The sequence below is a fragment of the Hemitrygon akajei genome, chromosome 10, assembly GCF_048418815.1.
Source record: "Hemitrygon akajei chromosome 10, sHemAka1.3, whole genome shotgun sequence".
In the NCBI taxonomy this organism is placed as follows: Eukaryota; Metazoa; Chordata; class Chondrichthyes; order Myliobatiformes; family Dasyatidae; genus Hemitrygon; species Hemitrygon akajei.
The window spans coordinates 173776096-173796475 of record NC_133133.1 but is presented as its reverse complement, the minus strand read 5'-3'; the positions used below and the strand labels follow the sequence as shown (position 1 = coordinate 173796475).

The 20380-nt window shown below is 39.1% G+C and overlaps 1 protein-coding gene across 2 annotated transcripts in view; it reads right to left on the bottom strand.

Annotated features, from left to right (window-relative positions):
* The window catches only part of gnptab (N-acetylglucosamine-1-phosphate transferase subunits alpha and beta), a 68948-nt gene that overhangs the window by 31349 nt on the left and 17219 nt on the right, over positions 1-20380 (bottom strand). For both annotated transcript variants that reach the window (XM_073059755.1, XM_073059756.1), the window contains 8 exons: positions 19173-19237; positions 16283-16417; positions 10778-10939; positions 8933-9116; positions 6461-6627; positions 5782-5905; positions 4170-4358; positions 1249-2426 (listed from right to left, as the gene is read on the bottom strand). In XM_073059755.1, the coding sequence (XP_072915856.1) occupies positions 1249-2426; positions 4170-4358; positions 5782-5905; positions 6461-6627; positions 8933-9116; positions 10778-10939; positions 16283-16417; positions 19173-19237 (2204 nt within the window). The remainder of the gene's footprint in view (positions 1-1248; positions 2427-4169; positions 4359-5781; positions 5906-6460; positions 6628-8932; positions 9117-10777; positions 10940-16282; positions 16418-19172; positions 19238-20380) is intronic.

Here is a 20380-nt window from a genome sequence, read left to right as displayed (position 1 = left end):
ACCATATACAAACACTGAGATTCATTTTCTTATGGGCATTCACAGTAAATAAAAAGAAACACAAATATTCATAATAATAATAATTAAATAAGCAATAAATATCAAGAACATAGATGATGAGTCGTTGAAAGCAAGTCCATAGGTTGTGGGAACAGTTCAGTGTTATGGTGAGTGAAATTATTCCTCTGGTTCAAGAGTTTAATAATTGAGGGGTAGATATGTGATAAAGTTCTGGAACTCCAAATACACACATCAATTGGATCTACAAAACCTACTTTGCTAGGTATAATCTCAAACAAAACATATGCCAAACAATTTCTCTATAATAGAGACAAGCTGACTTTGGTTAATCGTATCATTTGTCAAATGCTCTACCATTTCTTCAATAATAGACCAGTATTTTTCACTCCAACTGTCATGCTAACTGGTCTATAGTTCCAGTTGGGTTTTTTTCCTCCCTTCTTAAGTAACTGTTTGGAAGCATTCTAAATTCTATGGGACTTTAGAAGGTTCCCATCAGAAGATCCACCATCTTCTTGGCCACCTCCCATAATTCTGGGATACTAGTAAATCCTGAGGATTTAATGCCTCTGGATTCCATTACTTTCTTCAATACTATATCTTTTAAATAATGGAGCCAATTTCTTTGAGCTCCTCATTCATTAGACTAGTGGCTCTCTAGTGTTTTCTATAAAAATAGCAAAGGAATTAAGACAATAAGAGATGGAACAGGGGTTCCCAAACGGGTCCATGGGTCCCTCAGTAAATGGTAGGGACCATGGCATAAAAAAAGTTGGAAACCCCTGAGGTAGGAGCAGAATTAGGCCATTTGGCCCATCAAGTCTGTTCTGCCATTCCATCATGGCTGATTTATTATCCCTCTCAATCCCATTCTCCTACTTACTACCCATAACCATTGATGCCCTGATTAATCAAGATCCTATCAACCTCCATTTTAAATATTCCCAGTGACCTGGCTTCCACAGCCACCTGTGGTATTGAATTTCACGTATTTACCACCTTCTGGCCAATGAAATTGGTCCTCATCACTGTATTCTGTATTCTCTAATATTCTGCTTCCGGTTCCAGTATAATTTTTCTTGTCTCAGTTCCAAGGCACCCACATTAACTTTAACTAATCTCTTTCGCATTTTTTAAAATGCTTATTGCATAAACACACAATTACACATTTTTTATAATTTTGTATCAAGGCTTTCAAGCGAATAGTGAATTTTATAAACTACTTACTTCCAACAGATCTTGGAAATACCCTTGTTTCTCCCAAGGTAAAAAGCCAACATAATTTTCCACATAATTATGCAGTTTTCTGCCGGCATGACCTACATCCATATTTTTAGATTCAGCTTCTGGAGCCACAGCATTGCCTCCTCTCAATGCTTTCTCCTTTTTCTCCTGGTGCTTGAACTTGGTTTCAATTTCTCTTGCACTCAGATCCTGTTTCAGTTTGCTGTTCTCATTTGGTATGAGAATATTAAGAATTTTCTGTGAAGTTACGGGCTTGACGTCAGCCTTCTGGAAGTCTGGGATGTCTTTGGCTGGGTGTTTTAGCATGCTGCTCACTTTCACAGTAAGCAAATTATTTAGAGTCACTGGATTGTCAGCTGGTTCATTTCTTCCAGGTTGCTCTTTCTCAACTTGTTCTTTTGTCAAATAAGTCTTAGCTTTTTCATCCTTACCCTGATATACTGTAACAGCAAATACTCTTTTCAACAAGTCCTGATCCTTTACCAAAGTAATCATTCCTGTGTGTTGAGAGACCTCTTTATTTTCATTTTGTTTTGAAGAATGGATAAGATTTCTAAAAGGTTCTAAGATTAGCAACTTTGTACGATTGTACCCTTTAAGTGTGATATCCCCATCTTTTAATTTTGAATCTAGTTCTTTCAACTCATTTTGAACAGTAATAGGCAGAAATGACATATTAATAAACTGAAGGTTAAGAAGCTGGCGGCTGATATTCAAGTGATCCAGAGTCCTTTCCTGAATTTTGGGATAAAGCAGTTCTTCAGCAATGTCTTTGAAAGGTACTTCTATTTCCAGTGGTGATGCAGTGACATTTATTGTCCTTCCTTCCTTCATGTTGGCAGTTTGATTTGATTTTGGATTTTCCCTGGTATCAACATCTACAGTAAAGTGCGTTTTAAACTCCTTATCATTTTTATTCAGGAAAGTCAGGTTAAAGTGGATGGTAGTCGCATTCATTCCTATATGCATGATCAAGTGAATGGTCTTCCATTTGTTAGCCACTGAGGCATGCCGAATAACTGCATTATCCACGTATGATGCCTCTGTGATCTTGTTAGCAAAGTCCTCAAAACTGAAGTAAGGTAAAGCCTCACCTTTCGGAAGCACGTAATGGGTCTGGTTGGGATGGAGAATCACACGGTACATCTGATCAAAGTGTTCTGTGAAAAATTGTTGAGAACCAAGTCAACACAAAATGCCTTTAAGCAGCAAAAGATTTCTATCAATTTTGTCCTCTCATTTCTGCAAAACTAAAATCAGATACAAAATAATTTCATAAAATTTTGGCAATAATAGAAATAGACAGTAAATGCAAAAACAATCTTGCAACCCTTGAAATAAATGTAACTAAAGTGATTGAAAGGAGAAATAATGCAAGGTTAAAAAGTGATGTGGTTCTAAAGGCATCAGATAATAGACCATAAAAAGCTGCAAACACTTTGCTCTGTACAGTACATTCAAAGTGTTTAAATTCAAAAACTAGCTTGCAAAATACAATTACAGCAAGGAAATGTGATTGGTGACATCCAATTTCTTGGAGAAAGTGAGCTTTGGGAAGAGGTCCTTTTGCAGGAGTTGGAGAAGAAGTGAGGTGCAGAGCAGGGATAATAGAAGACGCTTGCGAAACCGCTTGCGAAACCCTGCCCGAAGGATAGATCCTGTTGTAAGACCTTCTTTGTGCAAACAAACGGTTTCACAGAGGAAGTGCCAACATTTCTAAGTTAGCTAGTTATTTCAAAACAGACTTCGAGGAAAATTTAAATTGTGGCTGGTGCCCTTCACACTGAATGTGGGTTTAGCACTGTGAGTAATTAAAGAAAAGCTTCCCGCTACCCAGCAATGAGCTCCAACATTCAAGTGCACATTATGGACTGACTTAACTATAATGGGCCCTTTTTCTGTTAACTGAAAGTTAAAGCTGAAATATCTGTAAATATACTTCAACTTTAAGTTTATGTAAATAAGTTACTTTATTTCCAGACGAACAATAAATTTTGCACAAGGCAGTACTTATACAGCATTCACCATAACTTGCGCCCTCTCAACAGAACATTCCAACTTTCCTGTTTGGTTGAACCAGAATCATACCAACCCTAGATGTGTGTTGCTTATTCTCACCGTACCCATGCATCACTGAGTCACATGGAAGTTGCGGAGAACAATGTGCTTGGTCTGAAGGCTCACGGGATGGTAGGCAAGGACAAGAGGAATTCTAGCACTGTTAAGCTGCTGGGAAGATGGGGTGAGCACAGATGTCCAGGAAATGGAGGAGATGATGGTGAGGACAGCATCAATGGTGGGGAAAGGAAACCCTGTTCTTTAAAGGAGGACAGCTCTAATGTCCTGGAAAGTCGCATCCTGGGAGTAAATACAGCGGAGACAAAGGATCTGAGAAAAGGGAATACCATTTTTACAGAAGACAGGGTGAAGAGGTATAATTAAGATCTCTGAAAATCAGTAGATTTATAAAAGATGTCAGTCGACAGTTTATCTCCAGAGATGAAGACAGAGAGATTGAGAAAAGGGAGGGAGGTGATGGACGAAATCAATTTATGGGCAGGGTAGAAGTTAAGGCAAAGCTGATGAAATTGACAAGTTCAGCATGGGTGCAGGAAGCAGCACTAATGCAGTAGTTAATATAGCGGAGGAGGAGTACGGGAGCATTACTGGGGAAGGCTTGGAACGTAGACTGTTCTACATAGCCAACCAAAAGACAGACATAGCTGAGGCCCATGGCTACTCCTCGAGTCTGGAGAAAGTGGGAGGAGCTAAAGGAAAAACTGTTGAGGGTGAGGACCAGTTCTGGCAGACAGAGGAGGGTGATGGTGGAAAGAAATCAAATCCAACTTGCAATAAATCCGCTTTTGTATTTCAACATATTTCAAGGTCAGAGTTCAACTTACCCTGCCCACAATCACCAGCATCAAAACCACATGACAGGATGTTACAAGCTTGATCACAAAATTTATCAGCCAGCCAGGAATTAGCACAACCTTGGTTGCAATACGTTAATCCAGGGAGACCACCGCCAAACTGCCACACCTGTCCATTCGCCATTCCTCCAGCACCACCACGACTACTTGCAGTGTTTCCTGTCATTGTAACACCAAACATCAAGAATCTCTTCAACAATTTGCATTTAGAGCATCTTTAACATTGCAAAATGCCCCAAAATGTTTCAATAAAATTTGATATCAAGCCATAAAGTACATAACTTGTTCCAAAGTTTGTCTAAAGCTTGATCAAAGAAAATTTGTAAAACCTTAGATGAGGAAGAACCAAATACATGGATTTACAGTGAGGGCAAAAAGACATAGAAAGGTTTAACAATTTACATTAATTTAGCACCTTTTTACACAGTAAAGCATCAAAGCTGGGGAAGGGAGGATCATAGTACTCTACTAAGCAGCAAGAATACCTGCAATCCAACGTTCTCTGGAGAGATGAAAATCTATAATAGACACTTGTGAGTAACAGAGGGTGAGCAAAGTGACTGAGGAGACGTTACTAACAGTCTATTAGAACAGAAGAGGCAGGAGATAGAAACATAGAAAATAGGTGCAGGAGTAGGCCATTCGGCCCTTTGAGCCTGCACCGCCATTCAGTATGATCATGGCTGATTATCCAACTCAGAACCCTGTACCTGCTTTCTCTCCATACCCCCTGATCCCTTTAGCCACAAGGGCCATATCTAACTTCCTCTTAAATATAGCCAATGAACTGGCCTCAACTGTTTCCTGTGGCAGAGAATTCCACAGATAAATAGTGCAATGTTCAAAGTTGGAACAGGAAACACAAAAGTGGGCAAGCCTACATATTTTGTATCTTGAACCATGGGGTGAATAGGCCCACCTACATTACTTTTATGACCATAAGATATAGGAGCAGAATTAGGCCACCTGGCCCATTGAGTCTGCTCCACCATTCAATCATGACTGATTCTCTTTTTCTAACTCCTCCTCAACCCCAGTTCCCGGCCTTCTCCCCATAACCTTTGATGCCATGTCCAATCAAGAACCTATCAATCTCTGCCTTAAATACACCCAATAATCTGGCCACCACAGCTGCATGTGGCAACGAATTCCACAAATTCACCACCCTCTGGCTAAAGAAATTTCTCTGTATCTCTGTTTTGAAAGGGCACCCCTCTATCCTGAGGCTGTGCCCTCTTGTCCTAGGCTCTCGCACCATGAGAAACATCGTTTCTGTATCTACTCTGTCTGGGCCTTTCAACATTCAAAAGGTTTCAATGAGATCCCCCCTCATCCTTCTGAATTCTGAGTAAAGACCCAGAGCCATCAAACGTTCCTCGTATGATAACCCTTTCATTCCTGGAATCATTCTTGTGAACCTCCTCTGGACTCTCTCCAACGCTAGCATATCTTTTCTAAGATGAGGGACCCCAAAACTGTTCACAATACTCAAGGTGAGGCTTCACCAGTGCCTTATAAAGCCTCAGCATCACATTATCACATTTTATGATTAAGTAGAATTAATCTAAGTGGTTTAACCTACCAAGGCAATCACCTCCATCCCAATCACAAGCTGAATTATTGCAAGCCTTATCACAGTAGCCATCCTTAATCCAAGACCCAGGACATCCATCAGCACAATTTGGAACTGGCCAGGTTAGATAAACCTAATAAAAAAAATATTGGCTTCTGTAACATTAACTGGCAGGGTGAATATATTGCAAAATTTAATTTGTTAAATTAATATCAAAAAAAGTATCAATTGCTAAATTAGTTGCCTTGGAAATTTCCTTAGATCTCTAGAAGTGAGATTTCACATTTTTACTAGAATATATTTACTGTATCTAATTAGTGCAACTGAAAAGACAATTACACTGCATAAATCAAATCAAAATCCATAAACAATTTTGCAGATCTACACAATTTTGTTCAAGGGTGGCATGGTAGCAAATGTGTACTGAATAGTGCAACACTGTTATGGCACTAGCAATCCGGGTTCAATTCCACTGCTGTTTGTAAGGAGTCTGTACCTTCTCCCCACGACCTGTCCTTTAGGGTTTCCCTGTGGTGCTCCGGTTTCCACCCACAGTCCTAGACACATGGGTCAGTAGGTTAATTGGTCACACAGGCATGGTCTCATTGGGCCAAAAGGTCTCGTGACTGTGCTGCATTTCTAAAACTCAAAATAGTATATCATGTACTGAATTTAAAATACTGCCTACCTTTTGTCCGTTTGAATGAGAGTAAAAGTCATCAGGCCAGACTTCCTTGCCAAACATTACATCATCATTTAAATAGATGAATTTCTGAGAAAGGCCAGGAATGCGATGCAGGTGCGTTTCAATAGCTGGGGAGCTGAATGTTGGCAAATGGCTGAGATTCCTGAAAACTTCCTAAGGGAGGAAGGTCAAACATGAAAGGCAATCTGATATAAACAAAATTTATTACCGTTTGAAATTAGATTCCTGGAAAGCAGTTTCACAGCAAATGTGCACTGAAATACCAAATGCCAGTTTAATAATTCTAAACAAATACAAAAAGACCTTGATAGGTTAATGTATCAAACTGACAAATTCAAAGCAAGTATTAGAAATAATACTTACCATGATACAAGCATTACAATTTATTTATAGAGGACTTTTCATGCAGGAAATGTAGTTTAAAGTGCTTTACAATGGGATAAAGAGCAAACAAAAATAAAAGACAAAAAGATGTTAGTTAAAAACAAGGTTAAATAAATAGGTTTTGAACTGGCATTTAAAAGTTTGCATCCCTTATCTTTTTAGGTATTGAATCCCACAGTTTAGGAGCTTAATTCAAAAAAGCTGACCTGCTAATTAGAATTCGAGACAGTTTGCTTAAACTCAAGAGACTAGCAGAAGAAAACCTGAGAGCTAGAGTGGGATTACAAAATAAAAGTGATTTTGTAATATACTTCAGTCCCAGACCATTGGAAAGGATTAAGAACAGGTATAATACAAACTAAAAAAACAGAAGCATTGCATGTGAAATGAAACCAAACACAGTGTACAGCGGTAGATGCAAAACTATATAAGATTGCAATGATGCAGTCTCCACAGAAGGGGATTGACATTAATGGAGTTAACTTAAACAAATGGAACCAATTAGATTCAGGACTATGAGCAGAAAGCAACACTTGAGATCCAAGCCATTTTCAATCTTCTTAATGATCTTATATAGGATTTGGTTTCTTCAGGTTGTCATCGCAGGAGGGGGTAATGGAGATATGTTCCCATTACCTATTAAATGCTCCCAATGTCATGTGTCTCTAATAGCCTCTGACAGCTCCTGGCCTTCACATGTGGCTTAGCTACTAAACCTGGCCAAACAATTTCTACTGACAGGAGAAGGGGCAAAGATGGGTTACTGGCGCTTTAAAACTAGTTGCTTTGGGTGGATAGGGTTTATCAGCTGTGGTTGGCCACTCATCTAGTAGCAGGAAAACTATTTCAAACCTCCGCTGCCTTGCAATTATACTCAATCATAGGGAAGGCTTCAGCAGTAAACCCCGAGCAAACATCCAGAGCTGCAGTTCCTAAGGTAGTTCTACACTGAGTCCACTGCTGACTAGTAACTCCCGCAACTCCACTGTTACCAAACTGTACCAGTCTCTGCCATTCCTTTGGATTCACTGGGTGTGTGGAGAGGGGAAGTTTGGTACATGGGCAACAGCTTACACTCCATATTGTACTGTCTTGGATGGCCTACTGACTCGAGTATTGATTTTGACAGCAAGTTCGCAACATCCATGGTCGATCCTGACCATCTGAAGCCAATTAAGATATAGTCTGGATGATGGAATTGATGGCTTTGTGGCCAAGTTTGCGGATGATACAAAGACAGGCAGAGGGGCAAGCAGTGTGAGGAAGCAGGAAAAGGCTTAATTCTGTTCCTATGTCTTATGATCTTATATTGTTGATTGCTTTTCAGAAGTTACATATATGAAGCAAAGTGCAGTACAGTGGATTCTGGTTAACTGGGACACATTGGGACCAGTACATTTTGGCCCAATTAAGCAGCTGTCCTAATTAGCCAAAGTTTCATGGATATAGTTAAAAAGGTTTAAAAACAAGTTATTGTTTAACTGAGTAACAAGTTACGATGAAATACTGAACAAACTAAACCACCAATACTACTAAAGCAGTATAAAACTGTATTAGTTCCTAATAATTACCAACAGAGGAATTCATCCAAAGTACCCTGCCATATAGGGCAATTTTTTCCAGCAAGAGTCAATTTTTTTTTTGTGGTACCTTGGCAAGGGTCAGAATTTTTTTTTAAAAAGTCAAATCACTGATTTTTTTAAATGGGTGTCTATCAGCCCGAATGGATAACATAGCACAAGCATGCGTAACTGACACTGTTAAAAACTCTGAGCAAGGTGTAGTGTCTAATGGCCACACAAGTGCACAGGACTGACGCTAAACAGAAAATGTTTGGCAACAGTCTCCTGTTCTGCTGTCCCAATTAGGTGGCACAGTGTCCCAAATAACCAAAGGGAACCACAGTAATTTTCTCTGTTAGCTTTTGTCCCAAGTAAATGGCTGCTCTGATCAATCAAAGCCCTAAGGGAAATCCACTGTATTTTTCCTTGCTTTTGATTTTAATGCATTTATTTTTTCTCAATTTGCCATTTTTCACCCACAAAATTAGAGCGGTGGTTGTAAATATACTTGCCTGGTGTGTTACTATTGTAACACGAGGATTGTCCAAGTTTAACCAAGAAGGAATTTGGCCATTTGTTACGATAAAGACATGCCGTATCCAAGGTGCATATCTCTCCACAGAACGCAAAGAGTATCGTAGTTCCTCGTTGTCCTCAAATCGACTGGCTGAAATATCGTCATCCTGCTTGGACTTGTGGAGAAGAGTGAAGCTGGTGAGGAATGGACTTTCTGTGTTACAGTTTTCAACTGCTTGTACACAATCACCGCAGTAAACATCAACTTATCTCCAGGTCCAATCCAGAAGTACCATCATTATAACACTTAATGCAACTGTAACATACTATAACCTCAACATATTATTTAATAATGTTGAGAATAATGAAGAAGTATTTTATCTCCAGTTCACCTTCCACACTTGCAGTCTGAGCAGTAGTTTTTTGTTCAGATCTCAAATTTTCACCAACTGCAGTTTTTTTAATTACACAACTTCTCACCTTTCAATCTAATATTTACAACATACAAAGCGTAGAAGAGAAACAGGCCTTTCAGTCCACAATGTTGTGCCAAACTAATTGAGCAACTGACATCCAATCACTTCTGCCTGCATCTGGTCCATATCGCATTCTCTGCATATTCATGGGCCTATCTAGAAGCCCCTTAAGTTCTGCAATTGTATTTTTCCCCACCACCTTCCTGGCAGTACATTGCAGACACCCACCACTATATATTTAAAACAAAGCTTCCCCACACATCTCCTTTAAACTTCTCTCCTCTCACCTTAAGTGCCTGTCCTCTGGTGTTAGACATTTTGACTCTTAATATTATAAACTTGCACCAGATCTCTCCTCAGCCTCTGCTGCTACAGAGAAAATAATCCACGTTTGTCCACCCTCTCCTTATAGCGCATGTCCTCTAATCCCAACAGCATCCTGGTAAAACTCTTTTGCACCTTTTACAAAGCTTCCACATTCTTCCTAAAATGGGAAGTCAAAGTAAATGCAATAATGCAGCCTAACCAGTGTTTTATAAAGCTGTAAAATAACTTCCTGATTCTTGAATTCAAGGCCTCGACTAATGAACACATTCCATTCTTTTTCAGATGTTTATAAATTCTATCTCTTGATTCTCTCCAACAGCTTCCCAACCACTGAGATGAGACACACCCATCTATAATTGTCAGAATTGTCCCCATTTCTCTTCTTGAACAAAATGAATGTTAGTTACTCACTAGTCCCTGAGGATCTTTCCAGTGGCAAGAGAGGACACAAAGATCTTGGGCAAGGCTCGAGTGATCATTGCCTCTTCTTAATAACCTGAAGTATATCCTACAAAGCTCCTGGGTCTTAACTACATTAACATTCTTCATGAGACCCAACACGACCTTGTTATCTCAAAATGCCCTCACATATTAGCATCCCACACTGATCTCATGATCATCGATGACCTTCTCCTGATAATACTGACGAAGTTTTCATTTAGGACCTCAACTACATCCAAGCACACATGCCCTCTTGCTCTCGAATGGATGAAATGCCTTGCATATATTCTACATAAATACTGCCCAACCAGCTGTTGGTTCCCACTTTTGTCCTCATTTTAAGTTTTCAGCATCTAGTGCAATTTATTTTTTGGCTTTGATTCCCCACGTTATTTTGGTGCTTAGTGGAGAGAAACCCTTCAAATGAAATATACAGCATGAAACTCCTGTTAAACAATATAAAATGCAGGTCACACAAGATACTGCAAAAATATATTTGATGTATTAAAATACTTTTAAAAATTCTTAACACAAGGTATATTTTAAAAGTCCACATAAACATTTGCAGTCCTGTAACAGCTTGAAGGACATACCTGGCTGATGGTGCTGAGGTCCCACAATAAATAGACTGGGTTGATTGTTATCTCTTTTCCTTCCACAGTCATGTTGTTCTTAGGCTGCTTGGTTAGTTCTACAAAATCTCTAGGATTTTTGAGTAACAACAGCACAACACCAGCTTCAGAATATAACAGAAACTGGAGAGGAAAAATCAAATTCAGAACGTTAATGACTTTGCAACATGGATTTCTGCTACTGAAGAGGTCACAACAATCATGGATGCCCAATTTTCAGTGACATTTGCTCTGACGTCATCCTGTTTAGTACGTTAGTAGGTTAATTGTCCTGTGATTAGGCAAGGGTTAAATCAGTGGGTTGCTGGCGGTGTGGTTCGAGGGCAGGAAGGGCCTATTTCACACTGTATCTCTCCAAAAAGTAATAAAATAAAAAAGGTGCTTTTCAAATCCAAATTTCCTGCCAAAATTCCCTCCGTCCAAAGAGCCTGGATTTGAAATACTTACCTGTTGGAAAGCCTGATCTTCAGTCCAAGGCAATTAAGTTTGTTTTTACACTATTGTTACAAGGTTCAGAATTCATTTACAAATGTTTAAATGTCCAAGATATGCAAGATATTTCCACTTTTGAGCAGGGAAAGAAATTCTGATGATCTGTGGAACTCTCTGCCACAGGAAACAGTTGAGGCTGGTTCATTGGCTATATTTAAGAGTAAGTTAGATATGGCCCTTGTGGCTAAAGGGATCAGGGGGTATGGAGAGAAAGCAGGTACAGGGTTTTGAGTTGGATGATCAGCCATGATCATACTGAATGGTGCAGGCTCGAAGGGCTGAATGGCCTACTCTTGCACCTATTTTCTATGTTTCTAAGATTTAGCCACTAACAACATACTTTGGTTTAAGCTGTTTATGTCATATTAATGTTTGTCTTGAGGTACTTGTAGCCATTAACATGGAACAGGTTTACATTTCATATTGATCAGGATCTTGCTACAGGTTTGACAGACCAATCTGAAGAGGAACGTAAAGGCACAAGTGTGACTAAATGAAGGTCAACAAAAATATCCATGCAACGTATAACAAGAGCCCACAAGACCATAAGACATGGGGGCAGAATTAGGCCATTCATCATGCTCCATTCCATCATGCCTGATTTATTAGCCCTCTCAACTCCTTACTCCTGCCTTCACCCTGTAACCTTTTGACACCCTGACTAATCAAGAACCTATCAGCCTCGACTTCAAATATACCCAATGACATGGCCTCTACAGCCATTTGTGGCAATGAATTCCATGGATTCGGCCTTCTGGTTAAATTAATCCCTCCTCATCTCTGTTCTAAAAGGACATCCCTCTATTTTGAGGCTCTGTCCCCTGGTCCTAGACTCTCACACTCTAGGAAACATCCTCTCTACATGCATTCTGTGCAGGCCTTTCAATATTCGATAGGCTTCAATGAGATCCCCTTTCATTCTTCTAAACTGCAGAGAGTACAAACCTAGAGCCATCAAAACATTCCTCACATTAACCCTTTCATTCCTGGAATCAGTTTTGCTAACCTCCTCTGGACCCTGTCCAATGCCAGCATAACTCTTCTTAGATAAGAGGCCCAAAACTGTGAACCTCCTGTGGACCCTCTGAACAGTCAGTTTCACAGCTAATGAATTCTGTCTGCAGAACAACAGTCACCTTTTTAATGTTTATGTGGCATAATACACCTTAATTATGAAATTTACATAATTAAATTTCAATAAAACAAATAAACCAATCTGACAGTTTACAAAATAACTTGCATTATAGCAGAGACAATATGAATTAAACAAAACTTGCATGGCATGTGGAAGAACAGAACAAAGAAACATTCAGGCATTATTCACAAAAGTAGGAAACTACTTAAACAAGTTTGGAAACATTCACTGCATCAAGTTCAAGTTCATTGGGAAGCCACAAACAGAATAATTTAATGCCATCCTATGTTCAATATGACTTTTAGATAATACTCTAAAAATATTCCTTTCGCTAAGGCCTAAAGATCTAGCATGTCTGTTGAGGCTTTTCATGGAAAGAGGTCAAGAATAGCCAGGACAATTGAAAGATGACCCCAGCATTGGCTGACTGATATTCTGCCAAGCCTGATTTGAATTTCCAATACTACGCTGTTGAAATGCATAGACCCATTTAAGAGAATACACGGATCAAGTATCAAATTTCTAAAATCCTGAGCAATGATCAAACAATTTCCAATTAGCCCGTGTCATCTTTACATTAGTAATTAAATAACTGTTGCAAAGGCAAATTGTGCTTCTGCTCAGCTGGAATTTTAAAGGTGGAATAAAATATTGTATTGCAGTAAATGACTTACATGGGACAATACAGCACACAAACAAGCCCTTCAGCCTTCAATGTCTGCTCTGAACATGATGCCACATCTCTTCTGCCTGCACAATGCCTCTCTCTCCATTCCCTGTACACTGCCTGATGTCATACAGTTAGAAAGATCCTGCTATTTAAAACTGACAAAGCATTAGTTTAATTCCTCTGCCACTTCCTTACTCTCCATTGTAAATTCTCCTGTCTTTTACCACATTTATCCTCATTAGGCCTTTATTAAATATATACTTAAAGTAACTTTTACTAATATTTATCTTATTACTTTACGCACATTATTTTCACTTTCTTAATTTCTTGATCGTATTTTGTTGATTTTTTAAGATGTCCCTAGTCTGATTATTCTAGCAATTTTATAAACCAAATCTTTAGATTTAATACCTTTTAATTTCCTCTGTAATCCATGATTGGCCCACTTTTCCAGAAGTATTTTAAAGCAATGCATATTTGTTGCAAACATCTTCAAATATTAATCATTATCTACCCACCATCACTCTCACTAATGTAATCTACCACAGCCAATTTATCCCTCGTACCTCCACAATTTAAGATGGAAAGTAGCAGTCGTGCCTGTACAGATTAGATTAGTTTGGATTGGTACAGTCAGCATAGACATCATGGGCTGAAAGGCCTGCTTCTGTACCATACATTGTGTTACATGTAGAACTGATGCACTGTTGACACACTGTGCAGGAGAGATTTAACATATGTTGAACCTTGATCATACTTTATTAATGGCCAAATTAAATTCTAACTTGTACTGCTGCCAGAGTTAATTAACTATTTTTCCAAAAAGAACTTGTGACTATGGTTAGATAGTGAAACAATAAATCCCATATGCTGGAATATGGGAGACTGTAGGTCTGACACGGTGGTCCTGTTCACCCTGTACACATCAGACTTCCAATATAACTCGGAGTCCTGCCATGTGCAGAAGTTCGCTGATGACACGGCCATAGTAGGGTGTGTCAGGAATGGACAGGAGGAGGAGTATAGGAAACTGATACAGGACTTTGTGATATGGTGCAACTCAAACTACCTGCGTCTCAATATCACCAAGACCAAGGAGATGGTGGTGGACTTTAGGAGATCTAGGCCTCATATGGAGCCAGTGATCATTAATGGAGAATGTGTGGAGCAGGTTAAGACCTACAAGTATCTGGGAGTACAGTTAGACGAGAAGCTAGACTGGACTGCCAACACAGATGCCTTGTGCAGGAAGGCACAGAGTCGACTGTACTTCCTTAGAAGGTTGGCGTCATTCAATGTCTGTAGTGAGATGCTGAAGATGTTCTATAGGTCAGTTGTGGAGAGCGCCCTCTTCTTTGTGGTGGCATGTTGGGGAGGAAGCATTAAGAAGAGGGACGCCTCACGTCTTAATAAGCTGGTAAGGAAGGCGGGCTCTGTCGTGGGCAAAGTACTGGAGAGTTTAACATCGGTAGCTGAGCGAAGGGCGCTGAGTAGGCTACGTTCAATTATGGATAACTCTGAACATCCTCTACATAGCACCATCCAGAGACAGAGAAGCAGTTTCAGCGACAGGTTACTATCGATGCAATGCTCCTCAGACAGGATGAAGAGGTCAATACTCCCCAATGCCATTAGGCTTTACAATTCTACCGCCAGGACTTAAGAACTTTTTAAAAGCTATTATTAATGCTTTTTGAGATAGTGATTTAGATGCATATCATATTTTTTACTGAGTTAAGTATTGAATGTAATTAGTTTTGCTACAACAAGTGTATGGGACATTGGAAAAAAGTTGAATTTCCCCATGGGGATGAATAAAGTATCTATCTATCTATCTATCTAATATTAACCCCGAGCACAGATTGTGTGAAAATGTGCAGAGTGCCATCTAGTGGCTGAAATCAGTCATGTCCAAAACAAGCAAGATAATTAGGAGGCAAGGATCCATGTAGGAAATAAAGTGTCTTCCAATGAGATTGTGATGGACAATCAATCTATAGTGGAGAAGTAGAAAGACCACAGATTGCCCTTGGCGAAATAGAAACATATGCAAGTGGTTTTGTAGCTAATTGGTCAAGTTTCACCCAGCAAGCTATGATGGTGGAAATTAACATGAAAATAAAACGAACCATGTCAAAGGTGTAGGAAGGACAGACCGACCTTGACACATTGTCACAAATTTCTTTGTACTGGAGTACGTCTGAAAACATAATGAGGGGAATCAGAAAAGAATTCGGGGAAAGGAAATAAGTTTTGGAAGGCCATAACAATTGAATGAAGATTCAGGATAATTTAGTGACGTTCAGGTTTGCTGAAAGCAAGCATTAAAACAACCAGTCTGATCAACCATCAAGTTGGAAACAAAGTCAAATCACTTTAACTAGTTTTTAATTAAGATCATAAGACATAGGAGCAGAATTAGGCTATTCAGCACATCAAGTCTGCTCCAACATTACATCATGGCTGATTTATTATCCCTCTCAACCCCATTCTCCTGCCTTTACTCCATAACCTTTGACGCCCTGACTAATCAAATACACTCAATGACTTCCCTGTGACAATGAATTCCACAGATTCATCACCTTTTGGACGTAGACTCCCCCATTATAGGAAACATCCTCTCAACATCTACTCTATCTAGGCCTTTCAATATTCGATAGGTTTCAATGACATTCAATATTCTAAACCCCAGTGCATACAAGCCAAAAGCCAAACATTCCACATACATTAACCCTTTCATTCTGAGAATCACTCTCTTGAATCTCCTCTGGACCCTCTCCATTCCCAGCACATCTTTTCTTAGTGAAATCAAGCTTAAGAGAAATTTTTCAGAAAAAGAATCACCAATGAAAACAAGGAAGAACCTTGCTAGAGTGTTGTGAAAGTTTTCTACTAGAGCACTTGAATCACATCACTAAATATATTCAGGGCTGAGATCAAAGTTTGAACCAGTAGGATATACAGCATTATGGGTTACATAAAGAATGACGACTATGGCCGAAACCAAATCACTGATGAATTTACTGAGCAACTTGAGGGGCCACACAGTCTGCTCCTTTCTATTCTTATGTTCCCATGGAATACTGAGCTAGTACCAGTCTGATTTCCTTTTGCAATCAATGAAATAACACATTTCCCTTAAGATTCAAAACAATTGTAAAGATATTACCTGTTTCATTTTGCCTGCAATAAATGGTGGCAGCTTGGCTCGAATTTGTTCCTCCTCTTTGCAGGATGCTGGAAAACCACTCAAGAAAGCAAGATTTTGCATTAGAATGGATCCAGGAGAGTCTTTATCTGTGGTCTAGACAAAACAGTTACTTGCTGTTAATTGTGTAGAGTTACAGAAAACTCTCACTGCTATTCATGCATTCACAATTCTCATGTAACTGGCGAAAACTGGTTTTTAATTGAAAAATATGCTCAGCAAATTTTATTTTGTTGTACAAAATAGGTGTAAATAACTTCCATCTCCCTAACGGAGCTGTAAAATGCATTCAGTGCCCACTTTATTAGGTATACCTGCTCGTTAATGCAAATATCTAATCAGCCAATCATGTGGCAGCAATGCGATACCCAAAAGTTTGCAGGTGTAGTCAAGAGGTTCAGTTATTCTTCAGTCCAATCATAATGAAGAAGAAATGTGATCTAAGTTACTCTGACTGTGGAATAATAGTTGGTACTGGATGGGGTGGTTTGAGTATCTCAGGAATTGCTGATCTCCTGGGATTTTCACACACAACAGTTTCTAGAGCAGGAGTTCCCAATCTGGGGTCCATGGACACCTTGGTTAATGGTAGGGGTCCATGGCATAAAAAAAGTTTGGAAACCCCTACTCTAGAGTTTACAAAAAAATGGTGCTAAAAATAAAAATACACATCCAATGAGCAAACAGTGGATCAAAGCATGTTATTAAAGAGAGGACAGGGGAGAATAGCCAGACTGGTTCAAGCTGACAGAACATAAGAAATCAGAGCAGGAGTAGGTCATCTGGCCCGTCGAGCCTCCTCCGCTGTTCAATAAGAAGGAAGGCAACAGTAACTCAAATAACCACGTGTTAGAATAGTGGTGTGCAGAATAGTATCTCTAAATGTACAACACGTTGAATCTTGAGTGGATCGGTGACAGTAGCACTGGGTTCCACTCCTGTACCTAATAAAGTGACCAAGTGCAGCTCAAGGTACAATGAAACTGGCTCAAGTTCTGCATTCATCTACCCAAAAGCCTTACTGTAGCATTATTTCAACTTTTAGTTTATTTATGTTTACACATCAGGGCAATACAGTTGTAGGCTGATAAGGTCATCAAAGATTTAACACTTCATATGATGATGAGTTCAGTCATTGTGGATAGTGTGGAGGGATGTCAGCCTCAGAATAAAAGATGAGGAGGAATTTCTTTAGCCAGAGTTTGGTGAATCTGTGGAATTCATTGGCACAGACAGCTGTGAAGGCCATCATTGGGTATATTTAAAGCTCTGATTGATTGGTTCTTGATTAGTAAGGGTGCGAAAGTTTACAGGGAAAGGCAGAAGAATGGGGTTCAGTCAGAATATAAACCGGTGTTGATTGAATAGCCCAATTCCACTCCTATGAGTTATGGTCTTACTATATTAATGTGAAATACACCAAAAATAAAATAAATTAAGAGAAACACAGAAAGCTTACAGCACAATACAGGCTCTTTGGCTCACAAAGCTGTGCTGATCAAGTCCTTACCTTAGAAATTACCTAGCATTACCCACAGCCCTCTATTTTTCTGAGCTCCATGCACCTGTCCAGGAGTCTCTTAAAAGACCCTATCATATCCACCTCAACCACCATCGCTGGCAGCCCATTCCATGCACTCGCCTCTCTCTGCATTTAAAAAAAAACACTTACCCCTGACATCTCCTCTGTACCTACTTCCAAACACCTTAAAACTGCCCTTTCGTGCTAGCCATTTCAGCCCTGGGAAAAAGCCTCTGACTATCCACACAATCAATGACCCTAATCATTTTATACACTTCTATTGGGTCACCTCCGTCGCACCAAGGAGAAAAGGACCTAGTTCACTCAACCTATTCTCTTAAGGCGTGCTCCCCAATCCAGGCAACATCCTTGTAAATCTCCTCTGCACCCTTTCTACGGTTTCCATATCCTTCCTATAGTGAGGCAACCAGAACTAAGCACAGTACTCCAAGTGGGGTCTGATTAGGGTCCTATAGAGTTGTAAAATTACCTCTCGGCTCCAAAATTCAATTCCATGATTGATGAAGGCCAATACACCATATGCCATCTTAACCACAGAGTCAACCTGCGCAGCTGTTTTGAGCGTCCTATGGACTCGGACCCCAAGATCCCTCTGATCCTCCACACTGCCAAGAGTCTTACCATTAATACTATATTCTGCCATCATATTTGACCTACTAATAGTTATCCATGCTTCTCTGGTGTATGCTTTGCAAAGACTGTACTGGCAAATTGCTTCTTCAAAATCTAACAAAATATGATAGGAGTCATAAGAAACTGCAAATGCTGGACTCTGGAGCAACACACAATCTGCTGGAGGAACTCAGTGGGTTGAGCAGTGACTGTGGGAGGAAAGGAATTGTGTAAAAGTCAATAATTCCTTCCATCCTCAAGAGGCTGCTCATTTCATACAGTTCCTCCAGTGAGCTGTTGCATAAGATTGCAGGACCTCAATCACAATTCATTCACATCATATTCAGGTCCATGTAATCAGTTCAGATTCAGATTTATTTATCACATGTACATCAAAAGATGATGAAATGTGTCAGTTGTATTAACATGCCACACATTCTGGCATCAACATAGGATGTCCACAATACAACACAATATTTAGCAAGGTTTCAAAACTATTAGAATACAATACTTCAAAGTAAACTTATCAAAGTATGTGTCACCATAAAACAACCCCGAGGTTCATTTTCTTGTGGGCATACTCAATAAATCTGTAATAGCTTAAGCTTTTTAAGCAAGCACTGTAAGCATGAACCTACTTAAGTAAATAACAATATGGCATTGCTCCAAGAATTAGATATGAAAACAAGCACATACCAGATAACCTCTCCACGCCAATTGTTTATCATTTTGGTTTCGTGTTGTTAAAAGGGCATCATCCACTAAAAGAAATATTGAATATTATACTCATGCAGATTTATCGATAATACATTTTGACTGCATAAAGCTTTATTTGCTTCTTAATACAACCATTACATTACTTGTTTGTTTGCAGACAAAGCATGGTAACAGGCTCTTCTGACCCAACGAGCCCTCTCCGCCCAATTACACATGGCCTTTCCTTTCCTTTATCAATCTTTTTACTAGTTAAATAAAAAAGTACATATATATATACATATACATACATATATATGCACACACACACACACACATATATACACACACACACGGAGAATTATCACAAATATCTACATCAATAACTGTTCGAATGAAGGAAAAATAAACATTATCAGGATCAAAGTATTAATCTAATAGTATATAATAAAGAAAAAGGTAATTGATTCTCCTCTTATCCATAAAAAGAAAAAAAAGATAAAGAAACTTTTATAATTGACATAAACAGTAAAAAAAACCCCAAAACATTTATTAAAATAAAGAAAAAAGAACTAGGCAGCTCAAACTGAGAGTGAAAGCCAAAAAAAAGGAAAATCTTTCTGATCAAATCCAAAACTTCAAAAAGGTAACTGGAAGGGCCATAAGTCACCAAGTTTCCTCAAATTTAGAGGATGTATCAAATGTCCAACTTCTTATTTTATCTAAACTTAAACAGGACATAATGGAGGCAAGCCAATGAATAACAGTAGCTGGATTAGAATCCTTCCATTTAAGCAAAATGGCTCTTCTAGCCAATAAAGTTGTAAAATCTATCATCCGTTGAGCGGAAGCAGGAATATCTCCTGCTTCCAAAGGAATGATCCCAAAAATTGCTGTAAGTAAATTCAGTTGTAGATCCCAATTCAGAACCTTTGGCAAAGTTTTGAAGACTTCTTTCCAAAAATTATCTAATTTGATACAAGACCAGAACATGTGTTAAAGTAGCCACCTCAATATTACATCTGTCACAAATGCGATTAATATTAGAAAAAATACAGGCTAATTTGTCCTTTGACATATGGGCCCAATGCACTACACCTTGAACTGTATCAAGGAGTGACAGGCACAAATTGAAGAGATATTTACCAAATGAAAAATTTTATCCCATTGGTTATCTGAAAGTGACAACACATGGCCAATTAACTTATTAA